This window comes from Nerophis lumbriciformis, linkage group LG05, assembly GCF_033978685.3.
Source record: "Nerophis lumbriciformis linkage group LG05, RoL_Nlum_v2.1, whole genome shotgun sequence".
In the NCBI taxonomy this organism is placed as follows: domain Eukaryota; kingdom Metazoa; phylum Chordata; class Actinopteri; order Syngnathiformes; family Syngnathidae; genus Nerophis; species Nerophis lumbriciformis.
In genome coordinates this window covers 17412501-17438084 of record NC_084552.2, presented here as the reverse complement: position 1 = coordinate 17438084, position 25584 = coordinate 17412501, and the positions used below count along the sequence as shown (strand labels likewise).

Genomic DNA, 25584 nt, shown 5'->3' with positions numbered 1-25584 from the left:
ATGGATTTAGGTTTAGATTCAACATTTAGATTTAAGATTTAGACTTACATTTACATTTAGATTTAGGATTTAAATATAAATATGATGAAAATTTGCTAAATGTGAGAAAAGTGAGCTAAATGATAAATCTGCTTGAAAAGTGTAACGGAACTTTCTCATTTGGCACCCCATACGCACCTGCTTGCTACTTGGATTCACATTGGCCCACGGGTGTGACCAAGGAAATGGCCAAGTACGTCGTCCAAGTTACTTTTTAGTCAACAGTCAAGAGGGTAAGAAGTATTTGCTGTTTAGCATGGAGTCGCTTCTTGTCAGTGTGTTATCCACTCAAATAAAAAAGTTCCACAGCTTTGTAACTTGACCCCAAGTGCCTTAATGCTTCTAATAAAGTGGCAGCCAGAAGCAGAAGGGAGGGGAGTGCACGCAAACTTCCAAGCAGATTTGGATGACTTCTTTTAGGGAAACGTGCACTCGGTCTGCCTGCTTTGGCTGGTGTGTGGGCATCAGACGCCACAGCTGCACCATGGAACACAGACGGTGGGAAATAAGCCTTTTCTTGCTGCTGCACGTGCAAAGTCTTCTTGTCTCAGCTTGGCCTCCCAGATGTGACGCACGGATCCGAGGTAAATGGCTTCCTTTCGCACGGTAAAAGTTTTCCTTACTGTTACATTTCGCACTACTGTACTTTTCTACAGTTTTTAAAACGTTTTGGGGGCTCAAGAAAGTACTTAAGTTATTTTTTCAAAATAGTTTCTTGTGTTCTTTTATAATGTGTGTGTGTGTGTTTATATGTATTTTTTGAAACTCACTTTTAAAATGTGTGTGTTTTTTTTTAATGCATATTACTATTTTTTTGGTGTTTTCTTACTTGAGGTTGCACTCCAGCTGCAATATTATTTTGTTTTCCCACAGAAAAAAAAAATGGCAGTAGAAATGCTCTATTCCAGGAATTTTTTTTTTTAAAAACATCGAACATGCGGATAAATATAAAAAATAATAAGACAAAAAAACAACTTGACACTGTTGACTTTTCACTGTACAGTGTCCTTTTTGAAAGGTGCTTTTAAACCAATTATTATTTTTATTATTATTATTATAATTAGATGCTTTTAACAACAATTTTTGCTATCAGTAATTTAGAATAGTGCATGATTTGGAACTATTTGATTAAATGATACAGATATTTCTATTTGAAAAAGTATATTGATTGTACTTTGTACTTTCTGCTCCCTGCTGCCTAACAAAGGTGCTAACACTCCACTGTCTTCCAGGTCACTGCAGTCCAATATTGGAAGAAAAACGTAAGTAAAGTCTTCCCATTGCAATTCCTCCGAAAACGGCCTTCTTGTTCCAATCCGGGCCATTTTTTTTTTTTGACCAACATAACTCAGCCTAATGGAATGTGAGTCATAAAAGCGAGCGTGTGTATTTTTAGATGATCCATGGCCCCCATATGAAATATTCACATTCTAATTTCCAACACAGCGAGGAGCCTCCGGATAGATTCAATGCAGGACACCCCCCCACACCCCCATCCCAAATAATGTAACATAGGAATGATCCGTTCCTAAGTCAAACTGTGGCCCCCACAATACTTTCAAGGGACATTTGAAATAACATACAAGGAGGGGAAATTGGGGCCCTGAACAGAATCTTATTTTTTATTATTTTATCATTGCAATTTTTTTCGACACTTTATTCATACAAAACTTTTTTTTTGCACTTTTTTAATCAAACTTGAACTTAATTTGATGCATGTTTTGTGTTTTCCGAATTCCCAAGGAATACATTGTTCAATAGTATATTATTTTAGTGCAAGAAAAACTTTCACCAAGTTGCATATGTTTCTGGCACATCCGCAGCCGAGATTCAGTTCCAGTCCAAATTGAAACTCTAACACAAAAAATGTCAAATACGTATATAATATATAATACATATATATAATATCCATTTAAAAAAACATTCCAAATTGAAACTCTCGAGCACAGAAAATGTCAAATGTTGTAATATCCATTAAAAAAAAAACTTCCAAATTGAAACTCTAGCATAGAGAATGTTACATTTGTTGTAATATCCATTTAAAAAAAACCCATCCAAATTGAAACTCTAGCACAGAAAATGTCAAATACGTATATAATATATATAATATCCATTTAAAAAAACATTCCAAATTGGAACTCTCGAGCACAGAAAATGTCAAATGTTAAAAAATGTAAAAGAAAAACCTTCCAAATTGAAACTCTGGCACAGAAAATGTTAAATTTGTTGTAATATCCATTTAAAAACAACAAACATCCAAATTGAAACTCTAGCACAGAAAATGTCAAATACGTATATAATATATAATATATATATATAATATCCATTTAAAAAAAACATTCCAAATTGAAACTCTCGAGCACAGAAAATGTCAAATGTTGTAATATCCATTAAAAAAAAAACTTCCAAATTGAAACTCTAGCATAGAGAATGTTAAATTTGTTGTAATATCCATTTAAAAAAAAACCCATCCAAATTGAAACTCTAGCACAGAAAATGTCAAATACGTATATAATATATATAATATCCATTTAAAAAAACATTCCAAATTGAAACTCTCGAGCACAGAAAATGTCAAATGTTAAAAAATGTAAAAGAAAAACCTTCCAAATTGAAACTCTGGCACAGAAAATGTTAAATTTGTTGTAATATCCATTTAAAAAAAACAAACATCCAAATTGAAACTCTAGCACAGAAAATGTCAAATACGTATATAATATATATAATATCCATTTAAAAAAACATTCCAAATTGAAACTCTCGAGCACAGAAAATGTCAAATGTTAAAAAATTTAAAAAAAAAACATCCAAATTGAAACTCTAGCACAGAAAATGTCAAATAGTGAAATATCCATCCAAAAAAAGCTTTCCAAATTGAAACTCTCTAGCACAAAAATGTTCAAATATGTCATAATATCCATTTAAAAAAAACCTTCCAAATTGAAACTGTAGCACAGAAAATGTCAAATATTATAATATCCATAAAAAATAAATAAATTCCAAATTGAAACTCTAGCACAGAAAATGTCAAATACGTCATAATATCCATTAAAACATTTTTTTCAAATTGAATTTCTAGCACAAAAAAATTCAAATACTTCATAATATCCATTAAAAAAACCCAAAACATCCAAATTGAAACTCTAGCACAAAAAAATTAAAAAATGTTGTAATATCCATTTAAAAAACCCTTCCAAATTGAAACTCTAGCACAGAAAGTGTCAAATATGCCGTAACATCGATTTGAAAAAAAAAATTCAAAATCGAAACTCTAGCCCGGAAAATGTCAAATGTTGTAATATCCATTAAAAAAAAAACTTCCAAATTGAAACTCTAGCATAGAGAATGTTAAATTTGTTGTAATATCCATTTTAAAAAAACCCCATCCAAATTGAAACTCTAGCACAGAAAATGTCAAATACGTATATAATATATATAATATCCATTTAAAAAAACATTCCAAATTGAAACTCTCGAGCACAGAAAATGTCAAATGTTAAAAAATGTAAAAGAAAAACCTTCCAAATTGAAACTCTGGCACAGAAAATGTTAAATTTGTTGTAATATCCATTTAAAAAAAACAAACATCCAAATTGAAACTCTAGCACAGAAAATGTCAAATACGTATATAATATATATAATATCCATTGAAAAAAACATTCCAAATTGAAACTCTCGAGCACAGAAAATGTCAAATGTTAAAAAATTAAAAAAAAAACATCCAAATTGAAACTCTAGCGCAGAAAATGTCAAATAGTGAAATATCCATCCAAAAAAAGCTTTCCAAATTGAAACTCTCTAGCACAAAAATGTTCAAATATGTCATAATATCCATTTAAAAAAAACCTTCCAAATTGAAACTGTAGCACGGAAAATGTCAAATGTTATAATATCCATAAAAAATAAATAAATTCCAAATTGAAACTCTAGCACAGAAAATGTCAAATACGTCATAATATCCATTAAAACATTTTTTTCAAATTGAATTTCTAGCACAAAAAAATTCAAATACTTCATAATATCCATTAAAAAAAACCAAAACATCCAAATTGAAACTCTAGCACAAAAAAATTAAAAAATGTTGTAATATCCATTTAAAAAACCCTTCCAAATTGAAACTCTAGCACAGAAAGTGTCAAATATGCCGTAACATCGATTTGAAAAAAAAAATTCAAAATCGAAACTCTAGCCCGGAAAATGTAAAATGTTGTAATATCCATTAAAAAAATGCACCTGGGGATAGGTTGATTGGCAACACTAAATTGGCCCTAGTGTGTGAACGTGAGTGTGAATGTTGTCTGTCTATTTGTGTTGGCCCTGCGATGAGGTGGCGACTTGTCCAGGGTGTACACCGCCTTCCGCCCGATTGTAGCTGAGATAGTCTCCAGCACCCCCTGTGACCCCGAAGGAAATAAGCGGTAGAAAATGGATGGATGGATGTTGTAATATCCATTTAAAAAAAACCTTCCAAATTGAAACTGTAGCACGGAAAATGTCAATTGTTGTAATATCCATTAAAAAAAAAAATCCTAATTGAAAATCTAGCACAGAAAATGTCAAATACGTCGTAATATCCATTAAAAAAACTTTCCAAATTGAATCTCTAGCACATAAAATGTCAAAAATGTTGTAATATCCATTTTAAAAAAATCCTTCCAAATCGAAACTCTAGCAGAGAAAGTGTCAAATATGTTGTAATATCGATTTAAAAAAAACTATCCAAATTGAAACTCTCTAGCACTGAAAATGTCAAATGTTGTAATATCCATTTAAAAAAAAAAATTCCAAATTGAAACTCTAGCACAGAAAATGTCAAATATGTCGTAATATCGATGTTGTGTTCCACTCTTACATCTGCTTTGTTGTTACTGCACCACAATGTCTAGCAGTCCATCCATCCATCCATCTTCTTCCGCTTATCCGAGGTCGGGTCGCGGGGGCAGCAGCCTAAGCAGGGAAGCCCAGACTTCCCTCTCCCCAGCCACTTCGTCCAGCTCCTCCCGGGGGATCCCGAGGCGTTCCCAGGCCAGCCGGGAGACATAGTCTTCCCAACGTGTCCTGGGTCTTCCCCGTGGCCTCCTACCGGTCGGACGTGCCCTAAACACCTCCCGAGGGAGGCGATCGGGTGGCATCCTGACCAGATGCCCGAACCACCTTATCTGGCTCCTCTCGATGTAGAGGAGCAGCGGCTTTACTCCCCCCGGATGACAGAGCTTCTCACCCTATCTCTAAGGGAGAGCCCTGCCACCCGGCGGAGGAAACTCATTTCGGCCGCTTGTACCCGTGATCTTGTCCTTTCGGTCATAACCCAAAGCTCATGACCATAGGTGAGGATGGGAACGTAGATCGACCGGTAAATTGAGAGCTTTGCCTTCCGGCTCAGCTCCTTCTTCACCACAACGGATCGATACAGCGTCCGCATTACTGAAGATGCCGCACCGATCCGCCTGTCGATCTCACGATCCACTCTTCCCTCACTCGTGAACAAGACTCCTAGGTACTTGAACTCCTCCACTTGGGGCAGGGTCTCCTCCCCAACCTGAAGATGGCATTCCACCCTTTTCCGGGCGAGAACCATGGACTCGGACTTGGAGGTGCTGATTCTCATCCCAGTCGCTTCACACTCGGCTGTGAACCGATCCAGCAAGAGCTGAAGATCCTGGCCAGATGTCCAGCAGTACATTGCAAAATGTTGATAGAAAAAAAAACTTTGTCTACAACATTTTACATGAGACTGTTTAGTCATCATGGTCCAGGAAGTTGAACTAACGCTGACCTCAAAAGTTCAGGAAACACGAGAGAAATATTCTTTTCATCCGGTCTTGGCAGGCGCACAATATACAAGACGTGCGACATGTGGTCGCATAAATGCTGCTTTTGTTTCATCTTTAAGCGAAATAGTCAACATTTCAAATGATGATACTTTTGGAGAAAGTGGGGTGTGGTTTCATTTGCAATCTGGGAAAACCTTCAGAAACAAACTTTATGCAGACAGACTCAAAAAGTAGGTTAGAGATTATAGTACCCACTTACTGTCAAACTGTCAAAGTGATGACATCATATACATTTAATACGAGAAGATGACACCAAAAAACTAAACTCCCGCCCCCCTGGCTGTAATATATTTAATTTAACAGGTCTTCGAAAGATAAAAAAAAAAAAAAAATCATCTCCATATTTGATCTGACAGGAAAGTTATTGCAGTTATAGTCACTGTGTGTTTTAAGTGTCCTGGGCATGACATTAAAGTGCATCCGGCTGTGGAGGCTCCCCTATGGGGTCTTGGGGCACTAGGAGGTTAACCCCTTTACTACTGTTACCCCAGGTGGCCCTTGGCAAAGGCCTAGTACCTGACTGCCCCCTAGCCAGAAGACCTCAACGGCGGAGCAGGCGGAAGACGGTAGATTTTAAGAACTACCACAACGGCTGCGATGGCGGAAGAAGGCTGCAGCAGAAAAGGGTCACCAGTCGTCTTGGACTCCATGCCACTGGACCATGACCCGATTCTGTCAAGAATCGTGTGGTGACTGTCTGTGCACCAGTCTCCCCACGTTAAACGAAGTCACGCACAGGCATCCTCCATAAAGGGATAGACCCCTACCAGGAGGATCATCATACTCGTTCGAGTGACCGCCGATGATGATGATGATGTGTTTTGAGTGTAGACTTGAAGGAGATCTTGTGTCCCATTTTCTGGAAAAAAGTGGACAGTGTCAGGGTTCAGTAGAAACTGACGGGATGTTGCGATGTCATTGTATGATCAGTTGTCTCAGCATCGTCCAACGTGGTTACATTCAATCATGAATGATGTGACTACTCCGATTTCTCCAAATTGGATTTAATTAACACGATTAAACATACATCAAATATACATTCTCTCATTTACAAAGCTCTCAAACGCACCACTGCCGCTGAAGGTTGGTCGTGTCACAGTTAGAACGCTCTGACACAAACATGCTTATAGGACTGCTCCTAGTTTTCCACGCCCACAAACCTTTCATTGTTCATCTCAATCAACAGCTGTTGAGAACGGTTTTAAACTGCAACAGCCAGGATGGTGCAAGGGACCCCCGCACCCCCCATTGTAGAGCTATGATAACAGGTCATCGTTCTCCAAATCCACTGAAAATTTGGTTAAACAAAACCCCAACTTCCTGTAAAAATAAGCCTAAACCCTTACCAGGGACACGAGACCCCCTTCAAGTCTACACTCAAAACACACAGTGACTATAGACTTAGACTAGACTTAGACTTAGACTTCCTTTTTATTGTCATTCAAATTTGAACTTTACAGTACAGATAAGAACGAAATTTCATTGCATTAGCTCATGGTAGTGCAGGATAAAAAAGCAATAAGGTGCATATATAAATAAATAAATAGATTACTGTACAGATAAATATATTGCACTTTTTCACATGCGTCCACGTTTATGGATGTATGTTATATTGTCTTTTTTATTGCAGCGAGTTAATCCATTTTGGGGGGAGTTGAGGGGATTTTTATGATGCGTTCAAGAGTCTTACGGCCTGAGGGAAGAAGCTGTTACAGAACCTGGAGGTTCTGCTTCGGAGGCTGCCTGGACTGCTGGACTCTTTCTAGAGTCCAGCAGTGAAAACAGTCCTTGGTGGGGGTGGGAGGAGTCTTTGCAGATTTTCTGAGCCCTGGTCAGGCAGCAGCTTTTTGCGATCTCCTGGATAGGAGGAAGATGAGTCCTGATGATCTTTTCCGCCGTCCTCACCACTCTCTGGAGAGACTTCCAGTCTGAGGCACTGCAGGCTCCAGTCCAGACAGAGATGCTGTTGGTCAGCAGGCTCTTTATAGTGCCTCTGTAGAATGTGGTGAGAATGGGGGGAGGGAGCTGTGCTCTTTTCATCCGACGCAAAAAGTGCATGCGCTGCTGAGCTCTTTTTACAAGAGCTCCGGTGTGTAGGGACCAGGTTATATTGTCAGTTATCTGCACCCCCAGGAACTTGGTGCTGCTTACCATCTCCACCGCTGTGCCGTTGATGAAGAGTGGAGTGTGGCTGGACTGGTGCTTCCTGAAGTCAACGATGATCTCCTTGGTCTTGTCGACATTCAGGACCAGGTTGTTGGTTCTGTACCAGTCAACCAGATGTTTCACCTCTTCCCTATAGTCCATGTCGTTGTTGTCACGGATGAGGCCCACCACTGTCGTGACGTCCGAATACTTCACAATGTGGACCTGGTGCAGCAGTCATGGGTCATCAACGTGAACAGCAGCGGACTCAGGACGCAGCCTTGGGGGGAGCCGGTGATCAGGGAGATGGCACTGGTGGTATTGTTGCCCACTCTCACAGACTAGGGTCTGTCTGTGAGGAAGTCAAGCAGCCAGTTGCATAGGGGGGTACTGAATCCAAGGGGGGCCAGTTTGCTCACCAAGTGCTGCGGGATGATAGTGTTGAATGCTGAGCTGAAGTCCAGAAACAACATCCGCACGTGTGTGTCCTTTCCTTCCAGATGTTCTAAGCTCAGGTGGAGTGCAGAGGAGATGGCGTCCTCTGTGGAGCGGTTAGGGCGATAAGCAAACTGGTATGGGTCGAATGTGGGGGGAAGTCTGGAGACAATATTTTCTTTTACCAGCCTCTCGAAGCACTTCATTATGGTGGGGGTGAGTGCAACAGGGCGATAATCATTGAGGGAGGAGATTGTGGGTTTGTTAGGCACTGGAATGGTTGTGGCCGTCTTAAAACATGATGGTACCACAGCCTGGGTCAGCGAGATGTTGAAGATGTCTGTGAGAACCCCAGCCAGCTGGTCTGCACATCCCTTAAGCACCTTGCCTGGAATGTTATCAGGTCCCGGTGCTTTCCGGGGGTTCACTCTCCTCAGGGTTTTTCGGACATCCGCTAAGTACAGGTTGAGCAGCTGCTCATCAGGGCGGGGGATGGATTTTCTCGCCGAAGTGGTGTTAAGTGCCTCAAACCTCGCAAAATAGTTGTTAAGGTCATTTAGGAAGCTGATACTGTTGTCACAGGGACAGGGGGCAGCTTTATAGTCTGTGATGACCTGTATGCCCTGCCACATTCATCTAGTGTTTGTGGGGTTCTCGAAGTAGTCCTGCACTTTTTGCAACCTTAATGGCACGGTTCAGGTTAGCTCTGGCTGTTTTTAATGCTACCATGTCGCCAGACTTAAAATGGCCTGCATTTTATAGTTAATAGTTCTACATCGGGAGAGCAGTGACACGATACTATCTTCCCATTATTGCACCAGTTATTGTTGATGTATATACAAACACCACCACCTCGGGATCTACCAGTGAGAGTTCTGCTCCTGTCCGACCGAAACATAGTTAGCCCCTCCATGCTAACTGCCTCGTTCGGAACGGTTAGTTTCAGCCACGTTTCTGTGAGAAATATGGCACAGCAGTCTCTCATCTTGCATCTTGCATTTAAATCCAGCTTCAGGTAGTCCAGTTTGTTCTCCAGGGAGCGGACATTTGAAAGCAGGATGGAAGGAAGCGGCGTTCTGTGAGGATTAGCCTTTAGCTTTGTTGTTAGCCCCGCTCGGCATCCCCGCTTCTGCTTCCGATCACACCGCTTACGTCTCTTCCGTTGACGGTCCCCGCTGGTACTTGACTCCGCTGCTTCACAGGCCGCTGGATGTAGCCGGCGTAGAATTCCGATGCTAGCGAGGAGGTCCAACGTACACGCATCTTTCAGTCCAAAATGGCCCGATCCTTCCACATCCAAAATTGTCTGGTGGTCGTACGTTACCACGGAGTGTCCACGCTGGAAGCCAGCCATGAAATTCACAGAATTTATCGGTATATTTGCCAAAATGTTCTATTTCTACCATGAGCGTCTGAAGCTGCAACCCGGCAGGGCGCCGCCATCTTGACTATAGCTGCAATTACTTCAAATTAAATACATTGAATACAGTAAATATATAGATTATAAATTGTTTTTTATCTTTCAAAGACCTGTCAAATTAAATATATAGATCCATCCATTTTCTATCCCTTGTCCCTTTTGGGGTCGCAGGGGGTGCTGGAACCTATCTCAGCTGCATTCAGGCGGAAGGCGGGGTACACCCTGGACAAGTCGCCACCTCATCACAGGGCCTAAATGTATAGATTATTTTCTTAATCTTTCGAAGACCTGTTTAATTGAATATATTCAATATATAGATTTTTTTTAAAAATCTTTCGAAAACCTGTTATTAAATATATAGATTTTCACATCTTTCGAAGACCTGTGAGATTAATTATATTAAATATATAGATTTTTTTTTAATCTTTCGAAGACCTGTCAAAATAAATATATAGATTTTCTTAGTCTTTCGAAGACCTGTTAAATTGAATATAGCAAATATATAAATTATTTGTTTAATCTGTCAAAGACCTGTCGAATTAAACATATAGTTTATTTTTTTAATGTTTCAAAAATCTGTTATAATATATAGATTATTTTCACATCTTTCAAAAATTTGTTAAACTATCCATCCATCCATCCATCTTCTTCCGCTTATCCGAGGTCGGGTCGCGGGGGCAGCAGCCTAAGCAGGGAAGCCCAGACTTCCCTCTCCCCAGCCACTTCGTCCAGCTCTTCCTGTGGGACCCCGAGGCGTTCCCAGGCCAGCCGGGAGACATAGTCTTCCCAACGTGTCCTGGGTCTTCCCCGTGGCCTCCTACCGGTCGGACGTGCCCTAAACACCTCCCTAGGGAGGCGATCGGGTGTCATCCTGACCAGATGCCCGAACCACCTCATCTGGCTCCTCTCGATGTGGAGGAGCAGCGGCTTTACTTTGAGCTCCTCCCGGATGACAGAGCTTCTCACCCTATCTCTAAGGGAGAGCCCCGCTACCCGGCGGAGGAAACTCATTTCGGCCGCTTGTACCCGTGATCTTGTCCTTTCGGTCATAACCCAAAGCTCATGACCATAGGTGAGGATGAGAACGTAGATCGACCGGTAAATTGAGAGCTTTGCCTTCCGGCTCAGCTCCTTCTTCGCCACAACGGATCGATACAGCGTCCGCATTACTGAAGACGCCGCACCGATCCGCCTGTCGATCTCACGATCCACTCTTCCCTCACTCGTGAACAAGACTCCCAGGTACTTGAACTCCTCCACTTGGGGCAAGATCTCCTCCCCAACCCGGAGATGGCACTCCACCCTTTTCCGGGCGAGAACCATGGACTCGGACTTGGAGGTGCTGATTCTCATCCCAGTCGCTTCACACTCAGCTGCGAACCGATCCAGTGAGAGCTGAAGATCCTGGCCAGATGAAGCCATCAGGACCACATCATCTGCAAAAAGCAGAGACCTAATCCTGCAGCCGCCAAACCAGACCCCATCAACGCCTTGACTGCGCCTAGAAATTCTGTCCATAAAAGTTATGAACAGAATCGGTGACAAAGGGCAGCCTTGGCGTAGTCCAACCCTCACTGGAAACGTGTCCGACTTACTACCGGCAATGCGGACCAAGCTCTGGCACTGATCATACAGGGAGTGGACTGCCACAATCAGACAGTCCGATACCCCATACTCTCTGAGCACTCCCCACAGGACTTCCCGAGGGACACGGTCGAATGCCTTCTCCAAGTCCACAAAACACATGTAGACTGGTTGGGCAAACCCCCATGCACCCTCAAGGACCCTGCTGAGAGTATAGAGCTGGTCCACACTGTTCCTCCTGAATGCGAGGTTCGACTATCCGTCGTAGCCTCCTCTCCAGTACACCTGAATAGACCTTACCGGGAAGGCTGAGGAGTGTGATCCCACGATAGTTAGAACACACCCTCCGGTTCCCCTTCTTAAAGAGAGGAACCACCACCCCGGTCTGCCAATCCAGTGGTACCGCCCCCGATGTCCACGCGATGCTGCAGAGTCTTGTCAACCAAGACAGCCCCACAGCATCCAGAGCCTTAAGGAACTCCGGGCGGATCTCATCTACCCTCGGGGCCTTGCCACCGAGGAGCTTTTTAACTACCTCAGCAACCTCAGCCCCAGAAATAGGAGAGCCCACCACAGACTCCCCAGGCACTGCTTCCTCATAGGAAGAGGTGTTGGTGGGATTGAGTAGGTCTTCGAAGTATTCCCTCCACCGATCCACAACATCCGTAGTCGAAGTCAGCAGAACACCATCCTCGCCATACACGGTGTTGATAGTGCACTGCTTCTCCTTCCTGAGGCGGCGGATGGTGGTCCAGAATTGCTTCGAAGCCGTCCGGAAGTCGTTTTCCATGGCCTCACCGAACTCCTCCCATGTCCGAGTTTTTGCCTTTGCGACCGCTGAAGCCGCACACCGCTTGGCCTGTCGGTACCTGTCCGCTGCCTCAGGAGTCCTATGAGCCAAAAGAACCCGATAGGACTCCTTCTTCAGCTTGACGGCATTCCTCACCGCCGGTGTCCACCAACGGGTTCTAGGATTACCGCCACGACAAGCACCAAGTACCTTGCGGCCACAGCTCCAATCAGCCGCCTCGACAATAGAGGCGCAGAACATGGTCCATTCGGACTCAATGTCCAGCACCTCCCTCGTGACATGTTCAAAGTTCTTCCGGAGGTGGGAATTGAAACTCTCTCTGACAGGAGACTCTGCCAGACGTTCCCAGCAAACCCTCACAATGCGTTTGGGCCTGCCAGGTCTGTCCGGCATCCTCCCCCACCATCGCAGCCAACTCACCACCAGGTGGTGATCGGTAGAAACCTCCGCCCCTCTCTTCACTGAGTGTCCAAAACATGAGGCCGCAAATCCGATGACACAACTACAAAGTAGATCATGGAACTGCGGCCTAGGGTGTCCTGGTGCCAAGTGCACATATGGACACCCTTATGTTTGAACATGGTGTTCGTTATGGACAATCTGTGACGGGCACAAAAGTCCAATAACAAAACACCGCTCGGGTTCAGATCCGGGCAGCCATTCTTCCCAATCACGCCTCTCCAGGTTTCACTGTCGCTGCCAACATGAGCATTGAAGGAATCGAGGGAATCACCCGGGGGAGCACTCTCAAGTACTCCCTCGAGTGAATCCAAAAAGGGTGGGTACTCTGAGCTGCGGTTTGGCGCGTAAGCGCAAACCACAGTCAGGACCCGTTCCCCCACCCGAAGGCGGAGGGAAGCTACCCTCTCGTCCACCGGGTTGAACTCCAACGTGCAGGCTCTGAGCCGAGGGGAAACAAGAATTGCCACCCCAGCCCGTCGCCTCTCACTGCCGGCAACGCCAGAGTGGAAGAGAGTCCAGCCCCTCTCGAGAGAACTGGTTCCAGAGCCCTTGCTGTGCGTCAAAGTGAGTCCGACTATATCTAGCCGGAACTTCTCCACCTCGCGCACTAGCTCAGGCTCCTTCCCCCTCAGCGAGGTGATGTTCCACGTCCCAAGAGCTAGCTTCTGTAGCCGAGGATTGGACCGCCAAGTGCCCTGCCTTCGGCTGCCGCCCAGCTCACATCGCACCCGACCTCTATGACCCTTGCTATGGGTGGTGAGCCCATTGGAGGGGGGACCCACGTTGCCTCTTCGGGCTGTGCCCGGCCAGGCCCCATGGGGACAGGCCCGGCCACCAGGCGCTCGCCATTTGTTAAACTAAATATATTAAATATATACATATATATTTTTTTATCTTTCAAACACCTGTCAATTTAAATATAGTAAATTTATAGATTATTTTTTAAATCTTTCGAAGACCTGTTAGATTATATATATATATATATATATATATATATATATATATATATATATATATATATATATATATATATATGTATATATACACACATATATATATATATATATATATATATATATAATTTTTGTCTTTCGAAGACCTGTCAAATTAAATATAGTGAATTGTAGATTTTTTTTTTTATCTTTCAAAACCTGAGTATTATTTTCACATCTTTTGAAGACCGGTTAAATTAAATATATAGAGTTTTTTTTTTAAATCTTTCGAAAACCATATAGATTATTTTCACATCTTTCGATGCCCTGTTAAATTAAATATATCAAATATATACTGTAGAATATTATTTTTTTAATCTTTCAAAGACCTGTCAAATTAGATGATCAGAAGATGATTATTTTCACATATTTCAGAGACGTGTCAAATTAAATATATTAAATATATAAAGATGACAGAGACACATATTTCATAGATTTTCAAAACAGCTGACATCTGACAAAAGTTACTGTTAGTATCAGACTGTATGCGACCACATTACCATCGTCAATAGTTTGATCGGTCCAATCATAGCCGGATGCCAGAAGGCAGGACATACACACCGGACTTTAGTTTTTTGTATTGTTTTTTCATATTAAATGTACTGTATATGACGTCATCACTTTGATTGACAGTTTGACAGAAAGTGGGTACTATAATCTCCCTTAGGGTACAAATGTGGCTGCGGAGCAAAATGTATGCAAAGTTTACACCAAAGCATATATTATCTAGACTAGGGATTCGCAAGCTGTGGTACGCATCCCACTAGTGGTACACGGGTTCCATCTAGTGGTACGTCAAATAATCCCTGTGTTTGACTTTCCTATATTCAAACACAGTATTACTGTTTAAACTTTGTTTAATATTAAACATACTAGTTAAATAAAACCTCTGCCTTGTCTTTAATAAATACCTGGGCCTACTACGCTACTGTATTTTAATGTTGGTCATTATGGTGCTTTACAATACATCCATCCATTTTCTACCGCTTATTCCCTTCGGGGTCGCGGAGGTGCTGGAGCCTATCTCAGCTACAATCGGGCGGAAGGCGGGGTACACCCTGGACAAGTCGCCACCTCATCGCAGGGCCCTTTACAATACACATTAACTCTATTCAACACCTTTTTTTTCAGCCATAAACTTATTTAACAATAGTCCTATGCATGTTTTAGCAAATAGCCGGTATCATTTAATCTCATTTACAGACATGAAACAGTTCTGTTAAAGTACGAACGTCGTTTTAGATACACAGCGAGGAAACACGTTACTTTCATGAGCTCATTTAAGGGATGGTTTTCCAACTGCTCAGATAGATTCTTTTTTTTTTTAAACCCCAAAACATAGCAATAACACTTATGTTGCTATTAGTGGTTTAGCAGAACATAATTTTATTAAAAATTTTTTTTTTAAAAAGGGTTTATTTTTCACAAAAACTAATTTATGTAGAAAAAACTGTCTGGTCTTCCACTCGTACACACAGGGAGCGCGTGCACACACACAAAAGCAGCCCAAGAGAGGAAGAGCAACTAAAAATTTGCTGTCATGTTGTTGATAGAATATATATTATTCATGTGAATTAAATTGGATATTAATTCATATCAATATTCAATGACCGCTGATAACCGAATGGCTATCATGAGCCAACCACGAACCTGGCTAATGCGTGTGTGTAATGTGGGGCGTAGTTCACATCATCACGTGATAAAAGCCAGAAGATATAATGCTTAGAAGACATCGGAAAGTTAGGGACGTATGTATCTGCCTGGAAGTTGCAAACGGCCTTTTGAACGTGTTCATTCACTCTTTCGCTAGACATCTTTCACATTAAGGCACTACTACTCCGCTACTAGTGTGTATTACATGTTGTTGCAACTTCACTTACCTACCAAACAGGTAAACACAGGCAGAGGTGGGTCGAAACGTCTACAACGTCTTTTTCCTCGTTTAAAGTGGAATGTAGGTAGGCTGACACAAATGAGGGTGCATGATTTAAACCAGACCTGGGCAAATTAAAGGGGGACATTATCACAATTTCAGAAGGGTTAAAACCATTAAAAATCAGTTCCCAGTGGCTTATTTTATTTTTCGAAGTTTTTTTCAAAATTTTACCCATCACGCAATATCCCTAAAAAAAAGCTTCAAAGTGCCTGATTTTAACCATCGTTATATACACCCGTCCATTTTCCTGTGACGTCACACAGTGATGCCAATACAAATAAACATGGCGGAAAGAACAGCAAGGTATAGCGACATTAGCTTGGATTCAGACTCGGATTTCAGCGACTTAAGCAATTCAACAGATTACGCATGTATTGAAACGGATGGTTGTAGTGTGGGGGCAGGTAGCGAAAACGAAATTGAAGAAGAAACTGAAGCTATTGAGCCATATCGGTTTGAACTGTATGCAAGCGAAACTGACGAAAACGACACGACAGCCAGCGACACGGGAGAAAGCGAGGACGAATTTGGCGATCACCTTCTAACCAACGATTGGTATGTGTTTGTTTGGCTTTAAAGGAAACTAACAACTATGAACTAGGTTTACAGCATATGAAATACATTTGGCAACAACATGCACTTTGACAGTGCAGACTGCCCATTTCAGGCGCGCTAAGAACATATATTTTTCTACGATTTCAGCACTCAGGTTAACCATACCTAAATAGACACAAAATACTGCATTACACAAGACTACCCGAATGTACTCGAATGATTGAAAAAAATAAATGTTTTTAAGCTAAATTATTGGTAAACACAGTTTATGTATAATAATTTACGTAAAATCGCGAGTAATGAATAACATTTTCATCGGTTGTGAGGGATGCCGTCAGGCTGAAGAAGGAGTCCTATCGGGTTCTTTTGGCTCATGGGACTCCTGAGGCAGCAGACAGGTACCGACAGGCCAAGCGGTGTGCGGCTTCAGCGGTCGCGGAGGCAAAAACTCGGACATGGGAGGAGTTCGGGGAGGCCATGGAAAAAGACTTCCGGACGGCTTCGAAGCAATTCTGGACCACGATCCGCCGCCTCAGGAAGGGGAAGCAGTGCAGTGTCAACACCGTGTATGGTGGGGATGGTGCTCTGCTGACCTCGACTGCGGATGTTGTGGATCGGTGGAGAGAATACTTCGAAGACCTCCTCAATCCTACCAGCACGTCTTCCTATAAGGAAGCAGGGCCTGGGGAATCTGTGGTGGGCTCTCCTATTTCTGGGGCTGAGGTTGCCGAGGTAGTTAAAAAGCTCCTCGGTGGCAAGGCCCCGGGGGTGGATGAGATCCGCCCGGAGTTCCTTAAGGCTCTGGATGTTGTGGGGCTGTCTTGGTTGACAAGACTCTGCAACATCGCGTGGACATCGGGGGCGGTACCTCTGGATTGGCAGACCGGGGTGGTGGTTCCTCTCTTTAAGAAGGGGAACCGGAGGGTGTGTTCCAACTATCGTGGGATCACACTCCTCAGCCTTCCCGGTAAGGTCTATTCAGGTGTACTGGAGAGGAGGCTACGCCGGATAGTCGAACCTCGGATTCAGGAGGAACAGTGTGGTTTTCGTCCTGGTCGTGGAACTGTGGACCAGCTCTATACTCTCGGCAGGGTCCTTGAGGGTGCATGGGAGTTTGCCCAACCAGTCTACATGTGCTTTGTGGACTTGGAGAAGGCATTCGACCGGGAAGTCCTGTGGGGAGTGCTCAGAGAGTATGGGGTAACGGACTGTCTTATTGTGGCAGTTCGCTCCCTGTATAATCAGTGTCAGAGCTTGGTCCGCATTGCCGGCAGTAAGTCGGACACGTTTCCAGTGAGGGTTGGACTCCGCCAAGGCTGCCCTTTGTCACCGATTCTGTTCATAACCTTTATGGACAGAATTTCTAGGCGCAGTCAGGGCGTTGAGGGGATCTGGTTTGGTGGCTGCAGGATTAGGTCACTGCTATTTGCAGATAATGTGGTCCTGATGGCTTCCTCCGGCCAAGATCTTCAGCTCTCACTGGATCGGTTCGCAGCCGAGTGTGAAGCGACTGGGATGGGAATCAGCACCTCCAAGTCCGAGTTCATGGTTCTCTCCCGGAAAAGGGTGGAGTGCCATCTCCGGGTTGGGGAGGAGATCTTGCCCCAAGTGGAGGAGTTCAAGTACCTCGGAGTCTTGTTCACGAGTGGGGGAAGAGTGGATCGTGAGATCGACAGGCGGATCGGTGCGACGTCTTCAGTAATGCGGACGCTGTATCGATCCGTTGTGGTGAAGAAGGAGCTGAGCCGGAAGGCAAAGCTCTCGATTTACCGGTCGATCTACGTTCCCATCCTCACCTATGGTCATGAGCTTTGGGTCATGACCGAAAGGACAAGATCACGGGTACAAGCGGCCGAAATGAGTTTCCTCCGCCGAGTGGCGGGACTCTCCCTTAGAGATAGGGTGAGAAGCTCTGTCATTCGGGGGGAGCTCAAAGTAAAGTCGCTGCTCCTCCACATCGAGAGGAGCCAGATGAGGTGGTTCGGGCATCTGGTCAGGATGCCACCCGAACGCCTCCCTAGGAAGGTGTTTCGGGCATGTCCGACCGGTAGGAGGCCACGGGGAAGACCCAGGACACGCTGGGAAGACTATCTCTCCCGGCTGGCCTGGGAACGCCTCGGGATCCCCCGGGAGGAGCTGGACGAAGTGGCTGGGGAGAGGGAAGTCTGGGCTTCCCTGCTTAAGCTGCTTCCCCCGCGACCCGACCTCGGATAAGCGGAAGAAGATGGATGGATGGATGGATTTTCATCAATTAATATATTCTGTAGACATACCCTCATCCGCTCTCTTTTCCTGAAAGCTGATCTGTCCAGTTTTGGAGTTGATGTCAGCATCTGCTTTGAGTGTCGCAGGATATCCACACATTCTTGCCATCTCTGTCGTAGCATAGCTTTCGTCGGTAAAGTGTGCGGAACAAACGACTGACCATTTCGTCGGCTTTCCCCACAGCCTCGTATTTTGAACAAATGTCATCCAATTTCTTGCCACTTTCGCATCTTTGAGCCACTGGTGCAACTTGAATCCGTCCCTGTTCGTGTTGTTACACCCTCCGACAACACACCGACGAAAGTGAGAAAATGGCGGATTGCTTCTCGATGTGACGTCACAACGTAACGTCATCGCTCCGAGAGCGAATAATAGAAAGGCGTTTAATTCGCCAAAATTCACCTATTTAGAGTTCGGAAATCGGTTAAAAAAATATATGGTCTTTTCTCTGCAACATCAAGGTATATATTGACGCTTACATAGGTTTGGTGATAATGTTCCCCTTTAAGGCCCGGGGGCCACATGCGGCCCGTTAAGCTTTTCAATCTGGCCCGCCGAACATTCCCAAATAATTTTTTTAGATTTTTAAGATGGAAACTGTAGCTGCCATTATGGTGTGTAGTGATGTTTTCAAATGACTGTAAGTCTTGAACGATAAGAAAGTATTTCAATGGTTGGAATCTGTGCTTTTGCATGATATACTAGTTACTATGGTAATCTAATTAGCAGAGGTGTGGACTCGAGTCACATGACTTGGACTCGAGTCAGACTCGAGTCATGAATTTGATGACTTTAGACTCGACTTGACAAAATGTAAAGAGACTTGCAACTCGACTTAGACTTTAATATCAATGACTTGTGACTTCACTTGGACTTGAGCCTTTTGACTTGACATGACTTGCTACTTTCCCCAAAATCCAAAGCTTAAAAAGTTATTTGGGAGCGCTCCGTATTTTTCATTTTCTTCGTTTGTGTCTATCAGCGTGTTGTTCCTGTCAGCTGGTGTGCTCTCAGTACAACAGCCAATCAAATTAGATCTACGTTGTTTTCATCACGCAGCATTCATCCAATCAAATTGCAGGACAACCACTGAGCAAGAGTTGTCCAACAACGTGCCAGTGATAAACAATTATGCCAAAGTTGGTTTCGTTCGGGTATAAAAACTACGACTTGGTCAACAAAAAACGAATTGCCGTATGCAAATCACGCAGTTCGAATATTACAGACGGAGACGCAACAACTTCCAACTTCGTTCGACATTTGAAGTTGCACAAAGAAGGGTAAGTTTTGAATGTAAGATAACGTTTATTGGCTAAGTAACGTGACTTTTATTTGCTGTGTAGTTAAATCAGTGAGGCTGCAAACTCACTGCTAACGTTATAACCATAGACATCTTATAAGTAGACGCAGCATAGAGCGCTACTGCCTACTGGCGCAGACAAGGCGCGGGGCCGCCATCTTGGAGTGGTGATCCGCTCCACTCAGTGCAATTCATTTGGCAGGAGCAATGAACTGTCGCATTTAGCGCATTTAATTCATCTTACCTCACTGAATACCACTGATTTTCACCCCCCTTTTTTGTCATACGTGTAGCTATGATAACAGACACATGTTTTGGCGTGTTTTATTATTCATAGTTTGCTTAACAGTAATATAATATTCTTATACGCTATAAGTGACCAGACGTCCCAGATCAAAACTGGGAATATAATCCCAGAGAAGGGGGAAAAAACGGTTTTAAGTTGAAGAAACAATATGATTAGGTTATATATACATACGTATATCCTACATAAACAATGTATGAATACATTAGATATCTATATATCTTATAGACTGTATCTCTGTTGCTGCAGCAGCAGAGAGTTTATTCTGTCTTGACAATTTGTATTGATATTTTCTATTACATTCTTCCCTTAAATGATAATGTTTGCAGTGATTGTTTTATATGTATTATTTTATGTAAGTCGCTTTGGATAAAAGCGTTTGCCAAATACTTAAACATATATAAACACCTGAAATGGGTTGTACTTGTATAGCGCTTTTCTACCTTCAAGGTACTCAAAGCGCTTTGACACCACTTCCACATTTACCCATTCACACACACATTCACACACTGATGGAGGGAGCTGCCATGCAAGGCGCTAACCAGCACCCATCAGGAGCAAGGGTGAAGTGTCTTGCTCAGGACACAACGGACATGACGAGGTTGGTACTAGGTGGGGATTGAACCAGGGACCCTCGGGTCGCGCACGGCCATTCTTCCACTGTGCCACGCCGTCCCGAAAAGTCTTCATATCAGCTAAAACCACCAATCTGTTTCACTGGATTCAGAATAAAACCAAATTCTGTTTTACCCAACAATGTTAGTATTTGAATATTGTTACTTGAAGACTTATTCCTGGTTACAATGATACTGTTAAGAAAGTATTGTCTTATACTTTGCCTAAAATGAGAATGCATCATAATCAGTGGCGGCTGGTGAATTTTGTTTTAGGTGGGGCTGAAAGTTTGTAAACCAAACCCCTGATTTCTTTGTGATTTTCACATACAAATATTGAAGATCTTTGATCCTTCTCAACTCTGTGGTAATATTATTTTCATAAGATACAACCAATAGTACGTTAATGTTAAATCTTACTTGTGAAAAGTAATCCCCCGATTCCTATTTTCAACAGTCCGCTCATTTGAGCAGGAAAACGCTGAACACCAGCCCGGCATCTTTGTTTTCTACCTGTCAACTGTCAGTTTAGGCTGCTCGCCGGCTCCTCATCACCACTTCAAGATGGCGGCCAAATTGCTCACGTCACAGCAACCAATGCTGCGTCTACTTATAAGATGTTTATGGTTATAACGTCATTGCAAACACGGCAATCTGTTGCGTCCACTGCAGTTTGCTACCTTATTCATACTTTTTGTCAAGTGATTTTTTTTTTAAGCAGGGTTGCATGAGGTACCTACACATAACGTTACGTTAGACAATGTATCACACACAGTAACGTAACGTTAGTCAATGCATCACACACAGTAACGTAACGTTAGTCAATGTATCACACACAGTAACATTACGTTAGTCAATGTATCACACACAGTAGTGTAACGTTAGACGGTGGTCAGCAGCACCGCGTATTTTAGCCACCTACAAAAAGACAAACAGTCAAATAAAGGTCAGTTAAAATGTATACTATATTAAGAATATGTGTACATATTGCATAGAGCCCTGACATCTAAAAAGTACAACTCTGTTCATTGTTATGTTCATATATTTGTTATGTTTTTCATATGTACGCACACATAAACACATATACAGTATGAGATGAGATCAATGAGATAAGGTAAGAACAGGATAGAAACTGCTGTGGAACTAGTTACAATGCAATATGCCATTGAAATACAATGTTAACACTTTTGTGCAAATAAGTTGCACTTGTTTTTTTCAAATGTGTTTATTCTGTAAAGGAATGAGTTACATGTTTAAAATGACTGGTTAATAGTGCTATTTTGAAGTGCAATGTCAGCACTATCTTTTTCCCTGCAATTTCAAATGCACTTGTTTTAATAAATAAATACAGCGTTTTAAAAGCATACACAATCTGTGTAAATATATTAGTCAGTGGTTAAACGACTTGAAAGGACTCGAAACTCAAAATGCAGGACTTGGGACTTGACTTGAGACTTTCCAGTCTTGACTTTGGACTTGACTCGGACTTGCCCTGTCTTGACTCGGGACTTGACTCGGACTTGAGGGCAAAGACTTGAGACTTACTTGTGACTTGCAAAGCAATGACTTGGTCCCACCTCTGCTAATTAGTTACTATGGCGATCTAAGTCACAGCAGCTCTGACGAGGCACCAAGCAGTGTGGGTAGGGAGCGTTTCCACAGAGTGTTTCCAGAGCGGCCAGTATGAAATGCAGCTGTGACAAACGCAGAAGGAGATTTTTACAACAAAATTCTAAGGCTTAGTGATATATTAGATGAATCAGATTGTAGTTTTTATTTTTTTTTACCCTTCTCGTTTACATTTTGCTGTGTTTGTTGCAATTTTTTTGTGTTTTGCTTGATTGTAAAATATGTTGATCTAGAGGGGGTGTGACGTTCGTATGTTGTCAATATTCAGTGTTTTATCGTTCATAGTTAATATTGTAAATCCCACATTCTTTATTTTCATGTACATTCTTGGTGTCTCATTCAGTAAAAAAAAAGTACAATTCCATTCCGTTTTTTAAGGCGGTGTGTGATAACATTTTTAGCATTCAATCAGACATTGTTGTGAGGTTTTGTATTAGTGTTCCTAAAAATAGATATACCGGCCCCCAGACACATTTTTTCCTCTAAATGTAGCCCCTGAGTCAAAAATAATTGCCCAGGCCTGATTTAAACGTTCTTTGTCTGAGTTTGTAAGTAAACATTTTAGATTTGTGCTGCCTTGTCTGACATTATGTAACTTTTTGCAGTCAGTACGTTTCCATGCACGATAGTCTGATTTGTCCAATAATTCGGTTTCTTTTAGTTTCCATGCTCTATCGCTAATGTGGTTGTTGGCTATATGCAGTGTGCCTCTTGTACATTAGGGGGCGATTGTGGTTATTGTATTTTTTGGACTATAAGGTGCACTTAAAATCCTTTTTATCCCCTCAAAACTGGTCAGTGCGCCTTTTACCCCGGTGCGCCCAATGTACGGTATAATTCTGGTTTTGCTTACCGACCTCGGAGCAATTTTATTTGGTACATGGTGAAATGATAAGTGTGACCAGTAGATGGCAGTCAAACAATAGAGATACGTGTAGAAAACAACACCAACATTTTATATGTTCTATTGAAAATATAGAACATTACACACGGCGCTCAAAATTCGATCAAAATGTTTTAGTATGACTTTGGTAAGCTATGAAGCCGCACCGCTTGATGGATTGTACTGTGCTTCAACACACAAGTATTATTATGGTGTGTGTTTAAAGTAAGACATATTATCTAGCGTTTTGTTTCGCAATATTATGCAAAAGCAACTTTTCTTACCTTCTGGTACATGCTGATCTGTATTTGGGATCTGCATAAATCCTGAAAAATTGTGCGCGTCCGCCTCTGTAGTCCGTGCCGACACCGTAGTTGATAAGCTTCTTATTTTTCTCTATCTTCTTGTTATGGGACTGTGCTTCAACATACAAGTATTATGGTGTGTGTATAAGGTTGCCATTTCTAATATAAAGTAGTGTAAAGTTCTTACTTATATCTGTCAGTAAACTTGCCATGAAAGTGCTAAAACATACCGGTGTAGTGAGTTTACATTATTCACCCAAAAAACTTTAGTTATTAGTGAGTTCCGGTCGGACGGGTTTTCACGAGACACCTTGATGTTGTTTCCGGATGAGGAGATGCTGCTCCGTTTATTGAATGAAGTAAACTCTGAATGTCATTAAAACAGTTAGCTCCATCTTTCGAGACTTCTTCCATTCTGTCCTTGCACGCTACACCGCTACAACAAAGATGACGGGAGAAGACGCTGCCGAAGGTGAGCCACAGAAAATAAGGATGTCCACAAAACGGCGCATCCAGAAGCGACTGTCAGAAAGCGGCTTGAAGATGATCTGTAAAACATCATCTATGCAACATTTTGACCAAAGAACCACCATTATATGGTTATGTAAACAAGGAAGTGTTTTCCATTTAGAAAAAAAAAAAAAAATATAACCCCATTAATGCGTTTTATATATGAAAAAATATGAAAAAAATAGGCCATTCGTCGGCAGTGCGCTTTATAATCCGGTGCGCCCTATGGTCCGACAAGTCGCCACCTCTATATATACAGTCATGGTCAAAAGTTTACATACACTTGTAAAGAACACAATGTCATGGCTGTCTTGAGTTGCCAAGAATTTCTACAACTCTTATTTTTTTGTGATAGAGTGATTGGAGCACATACTTGTTGGTCACATAAAACATTCATGAAGTTTGGTTCTTTTATGAATTTATTACGGGTCTACTGAAAATGTGACCAAATCTGCTGGGTAAAAAGTATACATACAGCAATGTTAATATTTGGTTATATGTTCCTTGGCAAGTTTCACTGCAATAAGAAGCATTATTCAGCATTGTCCAAACGTTTAAATCAGGCTAGAATTAAGGGTTTACAAACCCTGTTTCCATATGAGTTGGGAAATTGTGTTAGATGTAAATATAAACGGAATACAAGGATTTGCAAATCATTTTCAACCCATATTCAGTTGAATATGCTGCAAAGACAACATATTTGATGTTCAAACTGATAAACTTTTTTTTTTTTGCAAATAATCATTAACTTTAGAATTTGATGCCAGCAACACGTGACAAATAAGTTGGGAAAGGTGGCAATAAATACTGATAAAGTTGAGGAATGCTCATCAAACACTTATTTGGAACATCCCACAGGTGAACAGGCAAATTGGGAACTGGTGGGTGCCATAATTGGGTATACAAGTAGATTCCATGAAATGCTCAGTCATTCACAAACAGGGATGGGGCGAGGGTCACCACTTTGTCAACAAATGCGTGAGCAAATTGTTGAACAGTTTAAGAAAAACCTTTCTCAACCAGCTATTGCAAGGAATTGAGGGATTTCACCATCTACGGTCCGTAATATCATCAAAGGCTTCAGAGAATCTGGAGAAATCACTGCACGTAAGCAGCTAAGCCTGTGACCTTCGATCCCTCAGGCTGTACTGCATCAACAAGCGACATCAGTGTGTAAAGGATATCACCACATGGGCTCAGGAACACTTCAGAAACCCACTGTCAGTAACTACAGTTGGCCGCTACATCTGTAAGTGCAAGTTAAAGCTCTCCTATGCAAGGCGAAAACCGTTTATCAACAACACCCAGAAACGCCGTCGGCTTCGCTGTGCCTGAGCTCATCTAAGATGGACTGATACAAAATGGAAAAGTGTTCTGTGGTCTGACGAGTCCACATTTTACATTGTTTTTGGAAACTGTGGATGTTGTGTCCTCCGGACCAAAGAGGAAAAGAACCATCCGGATTGTTATAGGCGCAAAGTGTAAAAGGCAGCATCTGTGATGGTATGGGGGTGTATTAGTGCCCAAGACATGGGTAACTTACACATCTGTGAAGGTGCCA

The 25584-nt window shown here is 42.3% G+C and overlaps 1 protein-coding gene across 1 annotated transcript in view; it reads left to right on the top strand.

Moving 5' to 3' along the window:
• Positions 1-430: 430 nt before the first annotated feature.
• Positions 431-25584, top strand: part of LOC133606830 (carboxypeptidase Z-like) — a 79637-nt gene continuing 54483 nt past the window's right edge. Inside the window, exons 1-2 of the mRNA XM_061961192.2 lie at positions 431-623; positions 1272-1301. Of these exons, the coding sequence (XP_061817176.2) occupies positions 446-623; positions 1272-1301 (208 nt within the window). The 5' untranslated portion in view covers positions 431-445. The remainder of the gene's footprint in view (positions 624-1271; positions 1302-25584) is intronic.